General features: G+C 47.9%; 1 protein-coding gene across 7 annotated transcripts in view; it reads right to left on the bottom strand.

The window, feature by feature from the left end:
* FGFR3 (fibroblast growth factor receptor 3) overlaps window positions 1–15988 on the bottom strand; it is a 66935-nt gene extending 50947 nt beyond the window's left edge. For 3 of the 7 annotated variants that reach the window (XM_087967458.1, XM_087967457.1, XM_087967454.1), the window contains exon 1: window positions 15588–15914. In XM_087967458.1, the coding sequence (XP_087823584.1) occupies window positions 15588–15762 (175 nt within the window). In that variant the 5' untranslated portion in view covers window positions 15763–15914. Of the gene's footprint in view, window positions 1–15587 lie in introns of all 7 variants that reach the window. The other 4 variants (XM_087967459.1, XM_087967455.1, XM_087967460.1 and 1 more) reach the window with 3 other exon arrangements.
* Window positions 15989–21236: the final 5248 nt, after the last annotated feature.

Consider the following 21236-nt stretch of genomic DNA (forward strand, 5'->3'; position numbering starts at 1 on the left):
GCATGTAAAAAAATGCAAGAAGAAAATTAAGGAGCCCTTTGGTGGGAAGGGAAGAGCGTTCCTCCGTGCGCCTTCGAAGCGGTTTCACCCTGCCAGCCACATGACCACGGAGACGTCTTCGGACAGCGCTGGCTCTTCTTTGGCTTTGAAATGGAGGTGAGCAGCGGCCCCCCAGAGCCAGAAACGACTGGCACGGATGTGCAAGGAGGGGAACCTTTACCTTGACCTAAAAAAAAAAACTGACCAGAGGAAAAAAACGAGAGTGGGCTTTGCGTTGTGTGATTTCCCCTTGCACCACCATGGGATAAAATACTTATGAAGGCCATCACTGGTTCTCTGAAGAGCTGGTCTTAAAAGGGCACCCTACTTTTTTCCAAACAAGGCACAATTTCAAGCCGAGAAAACCAAGTGAAATAGAAGTTATCTCTTGACTTTTGAAAACCTTGTTTGGGCCTGCAGCTCGTCCTTGAATTATGACCGTAACTCATGAAAGTCATCAATCAGGGCACTCACATGACTCGCCTGATTTTACAAACTTTGGTGTGTTTTTTTGCAGTGGTTCCCCATGAGCCAGTTTTATAAAAAAAAAATTTTTTTAAAGAGAAATAAATGCCAGGTGTTTCTTTTTTATGTGGGTGCTGCAAAGGGCAGTAAATGTGGCTCAAATGTTGCTGAGAGACCCAGGGGCCTCCTGTGTCCACAGGGGTCCCGGTGAGGTTGGGCCCAACCCTCAGAACTTCAAAGACGAGTTGTATTTTTCCCCAGGTCGGCCTGTCGTAACTGTGAAAAGATTGCTAAGCAATTGAGCGTAAATGGAGGACGTGCCTGGGTTAAACATGCCAAGAAAGGGAACCTCCCTCCCCGGCTGGGTTCACGCCCTTTCGTCCAAAGTCAGGGAGAGAAAGAAGGCCGGTTCGATCCGATTATCTCTGGCCTTGAACAGCTACGTTTGCCCGAGGCTGAGCTCTTTCCTCCTCTGACATTCCTGTTTGCTTTGGCTGTCCTGGTGACCAAAAGTGACAGACCGAATATCCAAGTCACTCTGTGAAGCCTCCCCTCGGGCCACAGCTCCATACCAAGGCAGCCATAAAACACAATTCAAGCAACCCCGCAGAGGTTGAACAGAAGGCTAGATGCACCATGACAGGCGCGTGAAAAGTGCCTGGTTTTCTTAAATCCTGAGCCTCCTCCAACTCATCCTCTGGAAGAGCAGAACAATCGGTAGAACTGCTGGGGTCCTATACTCTGCTCAAGGATTTCACACATCCACACTGCACATCAGACATTGATACAACGGAGTGAGTCCAGAAGTATTTCTCGAGAAGAGTTACTCCACTCCTCTGCTCGCAACAGAATACACCCTACACCACCAGGCTTGAGATTTTGGGCTTGGACCACCTAGAACTACTACGCCGCCTCCGGTTGGACCTAAGGGGAGTACACAAAATTATCTGCTACAATGTCCTACCAGTCAATGACTACTTCAGCTTCAACCGCAACAATACAAGAGCACACAATAGATGCAAACTCAAGGTAAACCGCTCCAAACTTGATTGCAGAAAGTACGACTTCAGCAACAGAGGGGTCAATGCCTGGAATGCACTACCTGACTCTATTGTTACATCCTCTAAACCCCCCCCCCCTGCCTCCTTTACCCTCAAACTATCCCCTATTGACCTCACCCCATTCCTAAGAGGTCTGTAAGGGGCGTGCATAAGTGCACCATTGTGCCTACCATCCCTGTCCCATTGTCCCCATTTATTTGCACCTATTTCCTGTATTCTTACTCATGTTTATACTTATACCTATTATCTTGTAAGCGATTGGCAAATCAAATAAACAAACAAACAAATAAAATATTTTGTATAGCATTCAGCGGTGGGCGATGAGTAGTCAAGTGACATGGGGAAAAAAAACTGGCCAGGTCTACCATCTTTCAAATGTATGATCTCTGGGAATGAGAAACTTGCATTTGTGTCATGTGGCCTGGAGTTTATAAAATCCCAGGAACATGGCTTGGCATCATATTTATGTATTCTTCCTCTGCCTTTATACCTGAATTATAACAAACCCATATAATCAGTCGTATCCAATTGTTCTGCTTAGCTTAGACCCAAACTAAAATTGAAACTATTTCATCTGAAGAGGTGTCGTGCTCAGTCTACCACAGAGGCCAAGAGGCTAATTGATGGGGGGGCAAGGTTCTTGGTAGCCTCAACTTATGACCATAAGTGAGCCCAGAATTACTAATAAGTTATACGGATCATTAAACGGTCATCGAAATGCTGCGCCTGGGTCATAAATAGCTTGAGGAAGTCTGTCCTAACTTTGAATGGTCTCTAAGCAACCAGACATGAGAATCTCCATAAACAGCCAGGTATAAATGGAAGGCTACCTGTATACTTGGCCACGTGGATGGACTACAGCCACGGAAACTACACTGCAGAGGTCTCCAAACTTAGCAATTTTTAAGACTTGTGGACTTGAACTCCCAGAATTCTCCAGCCAGCTATGCTATGCTATGCTGGCTGGAGAATTCTGGGAGTTGAAGTCTACAAGTCTTCAAGTTGCCAAGTTTGGGGACCCCTGCTATACTACTTTCTACTTTCCTACTTTCAGGACTGTGAAAGCGAAAGGATCGAGTTATTTCCCCAAACCTATTTTTCTAAGTCCAAATTCTTATTTCCAGACCCTGCATCATCATTTCACAGGAACATAAAGCCCCCTTACATCTTTTTGGCATTGTTTTTAAATTTTAAGAATGGATTATCAGCACCTAAATCTCTCTATTCCTAAGACCGTGGAATACATCTCTTTACAAGGGTCGCTTCTGGAGCAACTACCCTAAAGGCCCACCGGTCTCTGGAGAGGAGACATGTGGGGGGAAATGCGTGGAAAGCAAGAGGGGACTAGAGACAACCAAATTAAGCGAGGTGACTGGTAGCTGGATTGTATTTTTGTTACCTCTCCTCCTCCTCTTTGCTGATTATTATTCACTTGAGCTCTCCCGAATATTCCCTGCCCCCAACCCACCCCTTTTCTGGGGGAGTTCCCCCCCCTCCTTCCTGGTCACCATGGGGCCAAGTTGGCAGAGCGGAGCGCCTCTCCTCGCCGTGCTTGCTTGAAGAAACGGCTTCTCTCCTTTGCAAAGCAAAAGGCTTCGGAAGGGAACCTCAACTGGCTTCTGAAAGGCCTGGCCAGTTTTTGCTAAGGACCTGAGCTTGCCCACGAAAAACCGTCGCTAGAAAGTCTCTCGCCCTCCTTGCAAGCAGGAATCAATCGCCCTTTGGGAAAACGATTTGAACGAGCAGAGGAGCTGGGTTTGGATTCCCACTGCTAAATTACGGTGAAATTTACCAATGCCCCATTGAATGTTCCACCTGAATATTTGAACAAAGGTGCCCCGGTTCTCCACTAGAGAAAGGAGAAGGAGACAAACGTTGATTTGAACAAACGTAAAATATATAGGGAATCAAGGGAGTTCAAAAGGCTGCAGACAGATCATCAAGCGGGTATATATATACTCAGCACAGGTAAGTTATCAAGGAATCTCGTACTGTGTTTCATCCCCTCCGATGGCCAAACCTACTAGACGTACCAACCGCTTACAGAGTGAGAATCAACATCAGAGGATTAACTCCACTGCAGCTCAGACACAACGCTCAGAACCAAGATTTGTATCTGTGCAAAACTTCAGAAAGGTGACTCAGATTGCAGGTGATTGAATCAACTCGCTCCTCCAACTAAGTTAAGGCGATAGCAATATCTAGATCCCTTCAGAGAAGCATGAAGTGGAGCCTTGAGGTTTCCCTGAACAAAGCTGGAGGAAAAAAAATAACAATGACAGAAGTGGCAGCCAATGTCTATGATTTATGTTCGTGTAACGTTGATGTTTGTGTAAAAAATATTTTTTTTTTTGCAAATAATAATAATAATCAGTGGTAGCCAATCTATCCATCACCACAGCCTCTTAGAGGACACGGGAGAAGGTTGCACTCTTTCCATCTTTCATTCTTCTACCAGAACTTAATTTAGTCCTTCAGGGCCTCTGCTTTTCCAACCCTCTTCCTCTCCTTTTCCTTCTGAGCATTTGCCTCAATGTGAAACACAAAACAACACAACACCCCAGAGAGCAGGTTTCCAAGGTTGCTATGGACCCTGGAATTTATTTCTGGGCAATAGTGTGTGAGGTAATATGTCCTGGCGCTTATCTAGGTTATTTCTTCAGAGTAGACCCAAACCATTCTGCAGCAGATATCCTAACCCACTGCTTATATTCAGTGGAGCAGAGAGCCTGAAGTCAAATGCCAGCCCGCTTCATCGCTTGCCTTTTGGTAGCCAAGGGAGGACATAAAATGCATTGCCATTATGGGGACAGCTACGCTGGAGATACTACGCTGGAGGTCCATTATGGTTTATTACACTGGTTCTCAGCCTTGTCAACGTTTAAGATGTGTGGACTTTAGCTCTCAAAATTCTCCATCCAGCATAACTTGAAGGCCCTACATCTTAGACCATGGGGTTAGCAGGGACCTCAGAGGTCTCTAGTCCAACCCCTCTAACCAATCTGGACAAATGACTCTCGGTCTCTTCTTGAAAACCTCCACCCACAACTTCTGTTCCACTGCATGATTGTTCTGACTATCAGGAAATGGGTTCAAGGTTGCTTCTCTCCGGAATAATCTTTCCCCCGGTTTCTCCTTGCAAAGAGTTAAACCTCTGGAAGTTGCTGAACTCGACAAGGGCTGAGAAACGCCAACAGCAAAGGCTTTTCAGCAAAAAGTGTCAATCACAAAGACCGAATCACAAAGTGGGTTTGAAGGACGTTCCTTTCTTGGCATCGTAGAACATGATTTCCCCATTTCAGAGGAATAAATTTAAATGGAGGGGGGGGAGTGTTTCTCCGTTGGTGGCTGACATTCAGCGCCACAGAATCCAAGCTGTGGACGAGGGAAGGACCCTCCGTTGCCAAGTTGGCTTTCAACACAACCCCAGAGAAGCAGGCAGTGTGTCCCTCAACAACATCAGCAAGTCTGCCTTTGTCTCCCAGGGAGTTAGCCAGAAGTCACTTTACTTTTGCTTTACGTTTTCTATCCTCCTTCCTCTCTTTGTCTCCGTCTGGCTTTGTCTGGTATTTTTTTCTCTACAAGGGAGACCGAGATGGAACAATGCTTAGCATTATTTTGATACAGGGAGCCCTCGGCCACAACCGAGCCCAACATATTTGCCGCTGAGTGAAACATTTGTGAAGTGCGTTTTGCCTCCTTTCGTGCAACCATCGTTAAGTGAATCTGGCTTCTCTGTGGACCTTGCTGGTCAGAAGTTCGCCCAAGGGGATCACGTGACCCCAGGACGTTGCAACAGTCATAAGTCCAGGCCAGTTGCCAAGCCTTTGAATTTTGATCACGTGATTATGGGGATGCCACAAGGGTCGTAAATGTGAAAAACGGTCGTAAGTCACTTTTTTCCGCACTGTTGTAACTTTGAACACTCTGCTGTTAAGTCAAAGACTACCTGTATTGCAACTCTTAATATCTTTGTATTTTATACATGGAGAAATAACAACTCCAGATGCACACTCTTTTCTCAGATTTTGTTTTTCTCTCTTTGTGTTGTGCGCAGCTCAGAAACCAAAAGCTGATAAATTCCTTTGCTTGGAACTCTCTTCAGTTGGAAAAGGAGAGAGAGGGAGAGGGAGAGAGAGAGAGATAAAGGGAAAGAGAGAGGGAGGGAGAGAGAAAAGATAGAGATAGATAAAGGGAAAGAGAGAGAGAAAGAGGGAGGGAGGGAGAGACAGACAGACAGAGAGATAGAGATATATATCATTAGTTTATTACAACTGATTTATTGGCTTCTTGACAGATAATCAAAGAAGGGGACAATGTCTTTGCTCTAAAATGGGAAATATTTTTTCAAAGCACACGAAGGAAACTCCTGAAACTATCAGCCAAAGCGTTGCAAGGTTAATATTGACTCTTTTCCTGGCACTTTTATTCCTATTCTGACAGGCAAGGGGAAAAAAAACTGCAGACATTTTGACTGTGATTAAAACTGTTATCGGTTCGAATGGAATTGGAATCTTGGGGCCTGAATCTAAAATAAAACGGAGCCTGACTTCATCCCTGCAGCCGACAAAAGGGCCAAGATTTGGGGCGAAAACTAGGATAAATTCCCTCATGGAAACAGTTTGATGCCGAGTGAAGAATGAAGAGAGTATATTTTCCACTATTCCACCTCCAGAAGCTGTTGGGACTCCTAGCTGCATCATATTATTTCGTTCCCTGGTTTTATAGATTGCCTTTCATTAAGGAGAAATAATAGGGCACTTTTCAGGATTAAATACTAGGATCGGGTTAAATTAAATGGTTGGACAAACCCTTTCAAGCGCCTTGCCCACATTCTTAAGCCACAACTGAAAGCAACTCCATCAAATTAGACCAGACCAGACCTCAGATCCCTGCTTCTTTTAGGATCCAATGGCATCCAAATGGCAGCACATTTGAATAATGTTGCTCAGTGCCTAGTAGGGTGTTTCAGCTCAGTCCACATTATCTTAAAATTACAGAGGTTGAGAAGTCAGAGGAGAAGGATGAAGCGCAGAAGGACTTGGCCAACCAACCAGGACTCTGGTTACCCAGACAGATGACTGGAGCTATGCACCAGAGGCCCAAATTCCTTGGGTGTCCAATCACACTTGGCCAATAAAATATTCTGTTCTGTTCTTTTGTATCCTATTCTATTCTATGTTCTATTCTATATTCTACTGTACTGTCAAGCCCGAAACTGACATATGTGTAGCCATTTTATTTAGCCTTAATATATATATTATATATATTTTTTTCTTTATATTATATTTTTTTCTTTCTTTTGCTGGTTATGGGGGGAGGATTTGCCAATTTGATGCTTTCCTACATACAGAAGTTATTATGGAAGATGGACTTTGTTCTTTTCTTTTTAGATGGATTTCATCATTTGGAAACCATCATTTGACATCTACTCTACTCTATTCTAATTTCTCTTCTATATTCTATTCTATTGCATATTCTATTCTACTCTACTCTATTCTATTCTATAGTACACTCTATATTCCATTCCATTCTACTCTACTCTACACCATTTTATTCTTCACCATAAGTAGCTAAGCTAGAGATCAAACTGAGGTCACATGTTGGTTGAGAAGGTGCCTCCTCATCCAACACTACTATTACCATTACAGAGATGGAACCATGTGCACCTACCAGTAGTAAGATTTCAGCTACAGGTAGTCCTCGCTTTACAGCATGAGGGTAATGAAGTCTCCCCATGTGACTGACCCAACTTTATGGCCTTTTTGAGGTGGTGGTTAAGCCAACTCAACACTGAAAATTGGATTGACTTTGGACCAAGTGATAGAGGGTGAAGGTGAATTTTTAACCTACTCTGCGTTAAGAGATTAAATGCTATTTATCAGATATAACCCAAAGGCACTATTTGCGGCTACATTTACTAACAACATTACATGAAGTCGATAAAAAGTAGGGTGCATGATTTTATAAGCTAAAAGAAGGACAAGAAAATGAGGACAAGCAAACTGGAAACTCCAGTTCTTAATGATGAAGAGCAATAAACTGTGATCAACTTTAGATGTTTTCTACAGAGATGCCAAAAAATCAAATGTCCTAGGAAGACAATTCAAAAGAATTTTTTCTAATATGATTTCTACTGGAACGCATGAGAATTTTAGAATTAGAATTAGAATTGTTTTCTTGGCCAAGTGTGATTGGACACACAAGGAATTTGTCTTGGTGCAAATACTCTCTGTATACCTAATATACTGGCAGTCGTTGACTTACAACTGCTTGCTTAGTGACCGGTCGGAGTTGCAATGGATCTTCCTGCAGGTACTTACACAACCCAGTTCCGATGCTCAGTGCCCGACATGAGGTCACGTGATTACAGTCACGTGACCTCGCATTGAACCTTGGGCAACATTTGCAGCCGGTTGCAGCATCCTGAAATCACGTGACTGCGTTTTCTGACAGCTTTGTGGAACAGGGGCGCTTACTTTCACTTTTCAGCCCCGAGCAAACCCTTGCATTTGAATAACGACCCCCGTGCTTACTTAGTGACGGCCACGTTCGTTTAACAACTGTGATGTTTATTTAATGACCGCCGTAGAGAAAGCTTTTAAAGCCGCATCGGTCGCATGGGTGACTTGCTTTGCAGCTATCGTAACTCAAAACAATGGGCCGTCTCAACCACAGCCATAAAACGAGGACTACCAGTTCAGACACACAGCACCTTAAAGGCACAGCTGATAAATGCTCGGTTTCCATCCTAGCGCAACAGGCTAAAGGCCGGCGTTCCAGCCAACCTCCCTTCCAATCAGTAACTCCGACACAAACGTATCTCCAAAGTACCTTTGTTAGAACAGCTCCTGGCACACCTGTGGGATCCCGAATCTAAACGTTTTTTTGGGCTTTCCACCATTTCTCAAACTACAAATCCATCCCTCCTTGGTCATCATCACATCACAGGGCCCAACCAAAAGTAAACCCGTCCAAAAGTAAGATCCTTATTCCGTCCTGCGCCATATTCAATGGCCTTGGACTAACAGAAGAATGTTATATTGTCTACTTAGAGCTACTTAATTGAAATCACCCTCCTCCCACTCTCTCTCTCGGGTGATGTGGCAGCGTGGAACACGGCTTCCAAAGCTGACACTGAGACCTTTTAAACCAGGACCTCCACCTTCCACAATCTCTTTGCTCTTCCCTCCCACCTTTGGTGTGTTTTTTCTTGTCCCTGCTGTATAACCCCCACAGACAACACATCTTTATACTAATGCCGTGTTTACTCATTAAAGCAGCAGCATCTTTAATGAACCCAGAGGGGGTAGGGAAGTTTTTTTCCAAATCATTTTCATACCACACGTAATCTTATTATCTCTCTTTTTTTTTCCCCCCAGCACCGCTATTTCTAAACTCTGCCTCTTACAACTTCTAAGGTCTGGGGCCTTGTAATCAGCTTTGCAGAGAACTTTTCGGGATCCGGTCCTTTACCCAAATTATGAAAACAGCCCATGACGGTCATGTTGCAAGCTTCACACCTTTTTCATCCCTGCATGGAATATCGTAATGTGCGACGTGTAAAATAGGCTGAGCTTCTCTGCGTCAGTGCAACATTATTTACATCATCCACTCCTCCGTTCTCAAGTCATCCTGAGTCTGGGGTCTCTTGATGGCTTCAGTCTCCAAAATCAGGGGTCTCCAACCTTGGCAACTTTAAGACTTGTGGACTTCAACTCCCAGAAGGTCACAAGTCTTAAAAGTGGCCAAGGTTGGAGACCCCCTATTCTAAATCACTGGAGTATCCCACATCCTCACAACAGCTGGGGCAGAGATTGAATCGACCAGCCTACCACTCCTCAACTTTTCCCCCATAAGAATCAAGGCTTCATCACTGGAACGCTTTCATGGGCCACCACACCAGCCATTTACGCTCTTAAGAGTTGATCACTGATGACATTACCTAGTTGGGTAATGAAACGTCTGCAAGGAAACCACCCAACTCAAACAGCACCAAGGAGTCCGCACTCTTTCTTAACCACACCAGGCACTGATTCACACTTGGATTCCCCACACTCTAACTGCTGAAGGGTGCAGAACTTTCCCATGCCTGTCGCTCAAAGGTGCCACCATTTCGAACAAGAGAAGGTGTCACTGAACAAGGACACCTGCAAAGGAAAGTGAACAACAACTAACAAAATCGTACCAACTATGTTCCAAGGTCCAAGAAGAGCCAAGGTGGCGCAGTGGTTAGAGGGCAGTACTGCAGGCTACTTCTGCTGACTGCTGGCTGCCTGCAATTTGGCAGTTCGAATCTCACCAGGCTCAAAGTTGACTGAGCCTTCTGTCCTTCTGAGGTCAGGAAAATGAGGACCCAGATTGTTGGGGGCAAGAGGCTGACTCTGTAACACTTAGAATGGGCTGGAAAGCACTGTGAAGCCGTATATAAGGGCTGTTGCTAGTCAGTCCTTCCTTCCTTCCTTCCTTCCTTCCTTCCTTCCTTCCTTCCTTCCTTCCTTCCTTCCTTCCCAGTGGTTAGAATGCAGTATTGCAGGATAATTCTGCCCACTGCCATCAGTTCGATCCTGACCGGTTCCAGGTCGACTCAGTCTTCCATCCTTCCGAGGTGGGTAAACTGAGGACCCAGATTGTTGGGGGCCAGAGGCTGACTCCATAAACCACTTAGAGAGGGCTGCAAAGCACTGTGAAGCGGTATAGAAGACTCAGGGCTCTTGCTAGTGCTATTTACTTTCCATTCCCCCTGAATCACAAGATTCATTTCTACAAACTACAGACTGGGAAACACTAAGAACCGTAAATATAATTAGAAATGGCTCGGCTGTTGTTGTTTTTTTTAAAGGGAAGAAGATTTTTCTCACCCACCCAAAAAAACACCCCACCCATTAGAATTAGCAAGATAACCCATCTTGTGGGCATCTCGTAGCATTCAAAACTGGTCTGGTTCTGATCACAATGCCAGGATGTTCCTGTTTTAAACAAGACAGCGATGCCAAGCAAGACAAATAAAACCACAGCAGTCATCACAATCTTCTTGAAATGTTTATACTACAGATCAATTGTTCTCGTTAACAAAATGCCCATGAGGTGATAACAGGAACTTTCCGCACTGATTCCTAAGCCGAAAAACTGAAAAGACATGTGAATGCATTGGAAAAGAGAACTGCGAACAGCGCACACACACACACACACACACACACAGAGAGAGAGAGAGAGAGAGAGGGCAATTTCAGATCAGAATGACAGAATTGTAGAAATCTTGCAGTGGCCTGCGTGGAAGCTACCTACAAAAAGTAACCTCTTACTGACACCAAGAGTGATCTGAAGGAATTCTACTGATCCAGGTTTGATCCCTGCTCCCCCATAGTGGTGGATCTTTATTCAAAACTTGTGATTTTGAACAGGGGCTGCCCCAAAGAAGAAAGCCCCAAAGCCCCAGAAGGCAGGACAAGAAGTAACGGAGGGAAACTAAGCAAGGAGAGAAGCAATCCAAAACTAAGGAGTAACTTCCTCACAGTGAGGACAATTACCCAGCGGAACAAAAGTTGCCTTCAGCAGTTGTGGATGCTGCATCACAGCAGGTTTTAAAGAAGGGACTGGAAAGTCGCCTCCCTGAGCAGGGGTTAGACTAGAAGACCTCCAAGGTCCCTTCCAACTCTATTATTCTATCATTCTGGTCTTCCAGACCTCAACTAACCTTAGAAATGAACTAAACTCATTAAAAGCAAGGGCCTTTTAAGGATTCGGAGCTTCTCCGTGCCTATCATCATGCACCCCATACGGATTTGACCATGATTTAAACAGGGCTTATTTCAAACAAATCATAGTTCATCACTAGATTGAAGAATTGCAGTTAGAATTGCACAAATGAAAAGCTACCATCCAAATCTGCTCCGACCTTTCCTGATTTCGGCCATTTCTCATGCTTGTTGCGTTTCTTTCCCTTTGGCCGTAACCCTTGTGAAATGTTACTTTGTGCTCTAGGTTTTAAAAGAGCAAATATTATTTTTAAGTGCTTTTCAGAGTCACATAATGCCACCAGAGCCTGGAAAGTGGGCACAATTATCCCCAGCTAAAATAAACACGAGATGCAAACAATTTCTCTCTTTGTACGCGTCTCTCTCTTCTCTTTGGGGCCCTTGTAAGTTTTGTTTATAACTGCACATTAGCCACAAGTTGTCTCTGTGAGCACCTCTTTGGGTTGCAGCTGTAAACGCGGAGAATAAAAAGTTACATTCTTGAAATGTTTCTCCTAGCAATAATAAGAGGAATATTTAAGGAACAAATCAAAGTATATCATAATACATATATCGACAGCGGCAAGAATCGCTTATGCACAGAGCTGGAAATTAGATAGTAACACACACACACACACACACACCCCGATAGTATGATAATAAAGAAAATATTGGATTGTGCAGAAATGGTCCAACTCATATTGGAATCGCAAGATAGAGAAGATGAGGAATACTCTACGGTCTGGGAGAAACGGTACCATTAGTTAGAGACAGTAGGAATAAAAATTGATGTCTATATGTAACTATGGATATTAACCTAAATGGAAACGCCGATGTTGCAATACTGCAAAGATGGCATATGTGAGTTTTTAAACTGTGGAAAAGTTCAATAAAAATTATTTTAAAAAAGAAAGAAAGATATCTTCCTCGCCGAGTCATTTTTCTTCGGGGTTTTAGAAAATAAGCGTTGTGGGCCACAAGTAGAACGCAACACCTCGTGAGTTACTAAATAGCTTAACCCCCCCCCCCCCGCAACCCAGCTCTGTCTGCAGTGAAGTTAGCCTGCTACTTGTCATGCACCAACCGTCCCAAGTTATATCTTTATCTGAATGCGAATGCAAATGTGAACGCTTTTTTTAATTTTTTTTTTTTTTATCTCCGAGTCTATTCTGCGGCGGCTGAATAGCATGGCCGCGTGTTCCCGTCTGCAAAGGAGTTCACTGACCTCCCTAATCATCACTGCCACTCTGGTGAATGACCTACACGGCCCATTCTGTCCTGCCTCTCTGCTTTCATTCATAAAAATAAAATCGACACGGTTCTTTTGCTGCAGCCTGGAGAAAGGGAGCTGAGGGGGGAGAAAGAGAGAGGAAAGCTCAGTTCGGAGGGAGGCCCCCAAAGACTTTGGTTTGGATGGTATTCAAGAACGCACGCCCCCACCCACCCACCCCCCGCCATCTGCCTCCTTCCTCCTCTCCCTGCTAATGGCGGGATACCTCCCTGGACGAGGCTAGAATCTGCACCACCTTTACTAATAGCGGGGGCTCCTAGGAGCACACACACAGGCGTTCCTCACAGAATGGCTCCTTTCAAGGGCGGCTCAGTGGCGGCACAAGGCAGGAGCTGTGTTACTTACAACCTTCCCAGCTCCGAGTGGAGAATTAGATCACAAGCAGGGAGAAGAGAGGGGGGGGGAGAATGTTTCCAAGCCCTCCTCCCCCCGTTGTGGTTGTTTCTTTTGCAAAATAAGGCCTTGGACAGTGAAACGCAAAGCTGCTGAACAAACCCGCCTTAGGAATGGACCAATGGCCGGCCCGTTTCATCCTGAAGAAGGCTCTGTTTGTCTCTCTCTCTCTCTCACTCACTCCAATGTCCTGCTCTAAAAGTAAACATTTGTGCAGTGTCTGGGGCTGAACTGTCTCCTTTGTTCAACAGGTTTGTCACAAAGCTAAGATTTATACCAGGGGTCTCCAACCTTGGCCACTTGAAGCCTGGAGGACTTCAACTCCCAGAATTCCCCAGCCAGCAAAGCTGGCTGGGGAATTCTGGGAGTTGAAGTCCTCCAGGCTTCAAGTGGCCAAGGTTGGAGACCCCTGGTTTACCTCATGCCTGTGATACAGAATACAGAATGACAGAGTTGGAAGGGACCTTGGAGGTCATCTAGTCCAACCCCGTGCCCGAGCAGGAGACCCTATCCCATTCCCCGCAGGTCTCTTCTTGAAAGCCGCCTCCGGCGTTGGGAGCACCCGCAATGTCTGCATATCGATAGCGTTGTGATGGCCTGCCGGATGCCTAGTTCCGCTACCCTCAAAACGTTTGGCTGGCTTTATTCACGAAATTGCCGAAATTGCCGTTTGCCTCCAGTGCTGGGGGGAACCACTGCCGTCAACGTTCCCTCAAATTAAGACTGTTTTGTCTTGGGGAATTAAAGTCTAATTGTCGTTATTTATTCTGGTGGGACTCTCTACCTACTCAACGCCCAACCCATTGGTCTTTTGTGTATCCGCCTTTGACCACATTTCCTTCTAAATAAAGTCGTGCTTGTTTACACACAGCCTAGCAGCGAAACCAAATATTGGTGTTACTTGTGTAGCGTCTTCAGTTAGTTTATGTACAGCTAAGCGATCTAACGTAATACAAGGCGAAGCTCTTGGAATCTTTCTAACGCTCAAGGAAACAAAATGAAAAGCTGAACCTGACTGGTAAACTCAGGTAAACTCAGGTATACAGTTTACCTGAATAGCAGGTAAACTCAGCTGGACTGTTTTATTTTTACATGGCAAAAATTAGGTTTTCCAGCCGCTATTCCTTAGAACAGTTACTCTATCCAAAACATTAAATGCAACTCCTAGGATGCACACACAGGGCTACTACGGCCTTAAGTCTCTTTCAACACGAGGAACTTTTTGGAGAAAAATCCCCCTGTTTCCATCAGGAGTTCACAATTGCTTTTATTTATAATTTGCTTCCATAACAAGCAAAGGCAGGAGGGAATTGAAACCACTGAACGCAATCCTCCATATATATTTTTTTCCGGTTTCCTAGGTTTTCATATTCCAAGGATTAAAACTGAACTTTATCTGTTATTTTCTGCGTCATCCCAAACGGAAAGACGCCACAAGAGGAGAAGGACGCACGGCTGCTTCCCTGTGAAATCAGAGCCGAAACGGGCTTCTTCTTCCCTTTTTCAAAAGTACAAAAGGCCCTTTTCATGCCGAGCCCCGGGTGGCTGCCATGGCTACTATTTTGAGACCAGGAGAGGAGGACACACCTTGGGTTGCTACTCCGGTGTGCAAGCGACTGAGCTGGGCAGACTAATATTTGCTCAGGGTTGGAATCCCGCAATACCTGGAGGAAATGTTACTCCTCTCCCTTCTTCTGCCTCTGACCAATTTGGTCACCGAGCAGGACTCGGAAAGGCGGACTCGGGAATGCGCTTTCCCACCGCAGCAGCAGCCGCCGTTTGCACGAAGAGCGAAAAGTTGCCCCAGAAGGACGAAGAGGATTTATTTCTCCAGGGAGGGGCTTGCTCTTATTGCAGCTGTGTATTCGATTATTATTATTATTATTATTATTATTATTATTATTATTATTATTATTATTATTATTATTATTATTATTATTATTATTATTATTATTATTATTATTATTATTATTATTATTATTATTATTAATTTTATCCCGGGGCAAAGGACGGGAGCCCCGCCGTTTTCCCTCCACCGAAGAAGGAGGAGAGAAAGTGCGCGCAGCCGAACCGCCGCGGCCGGAGGGAGGCGACCCTGTGCGCCGCTCCTCCGAGAGCCCGGGCAAACTTTCCGGGGTCCGGGAGGCGCCCCGAGTCGGAGAGGGACCCCAGGCAAAGCAGCCTCCCCCGCCGAGCCCTGAGCCTCCCGGGGAGAAGCGCTCCATCCCCGGGCCGTTTCGCCCAAGCGCGGAGTTTCGCCGAGGAAACTCTCGGAAACGTTTCCAAGCCAACGACGCGAAGGGCCCTCGAAGCGGCCGAAGGGCGGGGAGGGTTGCTCGGCGGCCGGGAAGGGGCCCGAGCCCTCCGGGGTCTCCGTCGGGGAAAGGGGCAGAGGGGGAAGCAGCGGGAGCGAGGAAGCTCCCACGCAGTCCGGCCACCCCAGGCTGCTCCCCGCGGCGCCCGCAGCTCCCGCCCACCAGCGGCGCGGCGCTTCGGGCAGAGGATGAGAGAGTCGGAAGGGTCCTTGGAGGGCATCTAGTCCAGCCCCCTTGCTCGCCGCCGCCGCCGCCGCCTCCTCCTTCCCTCCCGCGGGCTGCTTACCTGCGGGCTCCCGGGTGGCCCCGTCGGCCAGGTCAGCCATGGGCAAGCCGGGGGCCGGGAGGCCGCGCACGGCGGCCAGCAGGAGCAGGCAGAGCAGGGCGGGCCAGAGTCCCCGCATGCCGCCTCCGCTCCGGGCCGCGGGGGAAGCAGCCCTCGCCCGGCCGGCCTCAGCCATCCTCCAGGTGCATCTTGCCCCGCCGCCGCCGCCGCCGCCGCCGCCGGGCTCGCCTCCTCCTCCTCCTCCTCCTCCTCCGCCGGGCCTGCAAGGGGTCAAGCACAGCCGGGGAGCGGCCGTCAGAGGGTCCCGCCCGGGCGCCAGTCCGCGCCGTCTGCTCCGGCCCCGCACAGCGCTCCCGCGAGGTAGGCGGGACCCCCGCCCCGCCCCCGCCCCGCCCCCTCCGCCGCCCCGCCCCGCCCGATGCCCGCGGAGACCCCGCCCGGCGGCGCCTACCTGCCGCGCGGCTCCGGGGGAAAAAGCGCGCCGGGCTCGGCTGCCGCGGCCGCTGCTGCTCCCTGCCCGCCTGTCGGCCGGCGCCGCCCCTCGCTCGCCCGCTCGCTCGCTCGCTCTTCCCGGGCCGGGGCGCCCGGCGGGCCGTTGCGGGCGGAGGCGAAGAAGAAGGGAAGAAAAAAGGAGGAGGAAGAGGGAGAGGAGGGAGGAAGAGAAAAAGGAAAGAGAGAGGAGGAAGGAGAAGAAGAGGAAGAAGAAGAGAAAAAGGAGGGAGAGGGAGAGGAAGAACAGGAAGAGAAAAAGGAGGAGGAAGAGAGGAGAGAGGAAGGAGGAAGAAGAGGAAGAAGAAGAGAAAAAGAGGAAGAGGAAGAAGAGGAAGAGAAAAAGGAGGAGGAAGAGGGAGAGGAGGAAGGAGGAAGAAGAAGAGGAAGAGAAAAAGGAGGAGGAAGAGGAGGAAGGAGGAAGAAGAAGAGGAAGAGGAGGAAGAGAAAAAGGAAGGAGGAAGAAGAAGAGGAAGAGAAAAAGAGGAAGAGGAAGAAGAGAAGAAGAGGAAAGAAAAAGGGAGAAGAGAAAAAGGAGAAGAGGAGGAAGGAGTGAAGAAGAAGAGAAGAAGGAAGAAGAAGAAGAAGAAGAAGAAGAAAGAAGAAGAAGAAGAAGAAGAAAAAGAAGGAAGAGAAAGAGGAGGAAGGAGGGAAGAAGAAGAGGAGGAGGGGGGATGTGGCCAGTCCTACCTGAGGGCTTCTGGCTGCTTTCAGCCCCCTTCCACCGAAAAACGGGCACCAGAGTTGGGCTGGAGGAAGCCCTTGCAGCCTTGGAGGGAGGGGGAGGGGGCAGGAGCTGGGCTGCCCCTCCCCCTGTCAAGGGCGGTCGAAGCACCCCAATCCTTGGGGTGTCTTTTGGAGGGGGATCCAGCCCAAACTGTCCCCCCAAACCTCCCCTGCACCATCGCTGGAGGTTTTCAAGAAGAGGCTGGAGAGCCGTTTGTCCGGAATAGTAGAGAGCCTCCTGCCCTGAGCAGGGAGTCAGACTAGATGACCTCTAAGATCCCTTCCAACCCTGTGATTCTGCCTTCTAAAAGCCAGTCCCATCCTTCGGTGGGGGCCCCACATTCCCACGTGTTTGGATGGGGTCCCTGTGGCCAAAGGCCGGGCCCAAGGGGGAGGGGGCACCATGGGGTAAAAGTGGTAGATGGGGGGTGATGTGCCCCCCTCCCGCCCCAAGCTCAACCCTTGGTGACTTGATCCAGGCTCCCTTAGGGCCCCAAAGCCATCCGTCCTCAGGACCTAACCTCCGTTCCTTCCTCCTTGATAAATTTCATAGAATGACAGAATTGGAAGGGACCTTGGAGGTCATCTAGTCCAACCCCCTGCTCAAGCAGGAGAGTCTATTCCAAATATTAGCCTCTACCTGGGATCGAACTCACAGCCTCCAAATATTCAACTGACTGAGGCTGCCATGCCATTTGGGGGAAGAATCCCACCCTCCTAAAAAAAAACCAGCCTGTCCCACTCTTCAAATGGAGGAGCCCCTCTTTGGAACTGGCACGGGAGGCCCAGCTGGGATGGGAGAAGGGACTGAGCTGGGGGGGATCCTTTGTGCCCCCCAAATCGGGTCTCTTCCCCAGTCTCAAAATCAGTCTACAGGGGGTGTCAGCAACCTGCGGCTCTGGAGCCTCGTGCAGCTCTTTGGGGCTCTCTGCTGTGGCTCCCTGTTGGGTGATCCCAGCCCTGGCCGGCCCCGCCCCTCGCCCTCCCTCCCCATCACGGGGAGGGAGGAAGAAAGAAAGAAAGAAAGAAAGAAAGAAAGAAAGAAAGAAAGAAGGGAGGGAGGGAGGGAGGGAGGGAGGGAGGGACGGAGGGACGGAGGGAGGGAGGGAGGGAGGGAGACCCATTTCCCACAGAAAACTCCAGGAACCACAAAACCTGGGTAGGTGTGGCGGGGGGTGTGTGTCATGTGACTGAGTGGGAGTCAGTGGTGGGATTCAAAAAATTTCACTACCCGTTCTGTGGGCGTGTCCGTGTGACGGTGGGTGTGGCTTTTTGCAGCAAACCCCTCCCCTGTTTTTTGGATCTTCTGGGCCTCAGGAAGCCTGCTGGGGGGCGTTTTTGCTCCCAGGAAGGCAAAAATGGAGCACGGGGGGCTCCCTCCATTTCTTGCCTTCCTGGGCCTCAAGAAAGCCTAGTGGGCGAAGCAGGAAGACAGGGAGGGAATCCCGGCACAGCTGATTGTAGGAACAGCTGATCGTTGGGAGGGAAACCAACACCTGAAGCAGTGATTGGGCAGGGAGGAACGCAGTCGGTGAGGTTGGGCAGGCGTGCAATGTTGCACATGCGCGATAAGGACTGACAGGGAGGGGAGGGGCCACCGGGTGGGGGGCGTGGCCAGCCAGAAGTTACTGGTTTGTCGACCCATGCCAAATCCTTGCTACCGGGTCGCCTGAACCGGTGCGAACCGGCTGAATCCCACACCACTGGAGTGGGATTGAGTTGGCCACGCCCACCCAGGTTTTGTGGCTCCCGGTGTTTTCTGTGGGCAAACGGGTCCAAAAAGCTCTTTTGAATGTTTCAGGTTACAGGGCCCCGGTCTAGAGAGGAATGGCCTCCTTGCCCGCGAAAACTTTGCAACGTCAAGAGAAACAGAAGTCCAGGGGTGATCAAAGGGTCCCAGCTCTGGGATTTTAAACAAGGAGGGAAAGCTGGGGCTTTTATTCTTATTATTTTAAAAATGTATATATATATCTTGGGTTTCCCAGGGCTTTCAGGTTCCTTGTGGGTGGGTGGGCTGAGAAGGGGGGGGTATGCATTTAAAGGGCCAGCCCTTTTCTTTAAAGGGGGTTTGCTTCTCCCATCTTTCCCCGCTGTTGTGAGGAGGCTGAAATGAGCCCCCCCCCCTTATTAGAGCTGATTTGGGAAGGAAAATCAGGAATTGAAGGGGAGGAATTGGGAAGCCGCCTTGCTGAAGATAGGCCTGGAACAGGGGCTTCTAAAGAGACGGTCAGGATTCAATCTTAATACAGAAGCCTCTGGCTTTCCCTGACTGGGAGGACTGTCCATCGGAGGGAGTAGCGCAGAGGTCTCCAAAACTTGGCCACTTTGAGACTGGTGGACTTCAACTCCCAGAAGCAGAGCTGGCTGGAGAATTCAGGGAGTTGAAGTCCACCAGTCTCAAAGTGGCCAAGTTTGGGGACCCCTGGAAGAGACAAGCGCTTGTCCTTTACTGGGGGGTGGGTGGGCAGAGGGCAATGGCAAGGGGCAGATCCTCTCCGGGGATTCAGAAAAGTGCCCAGAGGTGGCAGAATTCCTGCTAAAAATATTTGTTTTTTCCTATAAAAGAGCTTCCGCCTCCATTTTTCCCCGTAAGGACAGTCTCCATCAAGTATTTGGCAATCGCAATAGTCATAGCATTGAGACTTATATACCGCTTTATAATGCCTTTCCAGCCCTCTCTAAGTGGTTGACAGTCAGCCTCCTGCCTCCCCCACCCAACAATCGGGGTCCTCATTTGACTGACTTCGGAAGGACGGAAGGCTGAGTCAGGAGCAGCCGGCAGCCGGCAGCCAGCAGAAACCGCCTGCAGTACTGCATTCTAACCACTGTGCCACCACGGCCAGCTTCCAAAGCTCCAAAGGCCCTGGAAAAAGGGTTACTTATGACTAGCCCTCACACTTATGACCACTGCAGCATCCCCTTGCGGTCAAGGGGCTTGGCCATCGGCCGGTGTTTGTGACTGTTGCAGGGTCCCGAGATCCAGTGATCCTCTTTTGTGACCTTCCCGGCTGGCTTCTGATAACAAATGGGGGAATCCAGATTCGCCTTGACAACCGTGTGATTCGCTTAAAGACGGCAGTGACTGGCTTACCACTGTCGCAAAAAAAAAAAAAAAAACCTAGAAAAACTCATTCAGCAGCCGCTTTACTGAGCAACGGGAATTCTTGCTCCATCTGCAGTCATAAGTCGAGGATTCCCTGTCTAATGAAAGGGTGGGGTTTGCTGTGAGAGCAGGGGCGTCGGAGGGGGTCGAAAAAGGCAAGATGGCCTTTATGACTGTGTCCTGCCCAGCCCCCTTGCTGTCCCTCGGTGGCTTTTGTTTTTGTGCATGGGGGGTGGTGGTGGTGTGGGTGTCCCTGTGCAGGAAAGTCAATGCATGTTTTACACAGGCGGAGCAAACACAACCCTGGACCGGCCTATTTGGCACGAACCATCCCACCGTCCCAAAGACCATCGCAAAGCGCAGGGCAGAAGTTGAAGATCTAGTAAATGAATCCCCCCCCTTTTTTTTGAGGGGGGGGGGAGAGAGAGAGAGAGAGAGAGAGAGCATCCTTTGGAAACCCCTCAGAGGTGTTACGTTTCCAAATGAAAGAGAACCTTTAATAGGAAGTTATATTGGGAATCAACAACTTATTCTCCCCGGCAGAAGTAAACAAGGAGCTTTCAGCCAAGCCTCCTCCATCCGTGGGGCTCTGCGACCGACCGTCACACCACCATCCCTGCCCCAGCCTTCCCTTGGTCCAAACCAGGAAAGGATGCGTTTTCTGGAGGATACAAACCCCTTTGTCCCTGAGTTTGTTTCCTCTTTGCCTACGTGAGGTTCCAGAGTTCTGGAATCTTTGAAAATTGTATTTTTTTGTTTATTTCTCACATCTTTTTTTTTTCTTTTTAAATCACCTCTCTCACACTTGGCTTCCTACTTTTCTGATGGAAACAGTAGATGGATAGAGAGAGATTAAGCAAGAGAAGCTTTAGATGATAGATAGATAGATAGATAGATAGATAGATAGATAGATAGATAGATAGATAGATAGATAGATAGATAGATAGATAGATGATAGATGATATATAGATGATAGAATGATAAATAGAATGATAGAGAGATAGATGATAGAAAGAAAGAAAGATAGATAAATATAGATGATAGATATATAGATGATAGAATGATAGAGAGTTGGAGATATAGATAGATAGATAGATAGATAGATAGATAGATAGATAGATAGATAGATAGATAGATAGATGATAAATAGAAAGGAAAGAGAAAGAAAGAAAGGAAAGAAAGAAAGAAAGAAAAGAGAAAGGAAAGAAAGAAAGAAAGAAAGAAAGAAAGAAAGAAAGAAGAAAGAAAGAAAGAAAGAAAGAAAGAAAGAAAGAAAGAAAGAAAGAAAGAAAGAAAGAAAGAAAGAAAGAAAGAAAGAAAGAAAGAAAGAA

This window comes from Notechis scutatus, chromosome 5, assembly GCF_049901735.1.
Source record: "Notechis scutatus isolate UNSWTSFEM ecotype Mainland chromosome 5, rNotScu1.2, whole genome shotgun sequence".
Lineage (NCBI taxonomy): Eukaryota > Metazoa > Chordata > Lepidosauria > Squamata > Elapidae > Notechis > Notechis scutatus.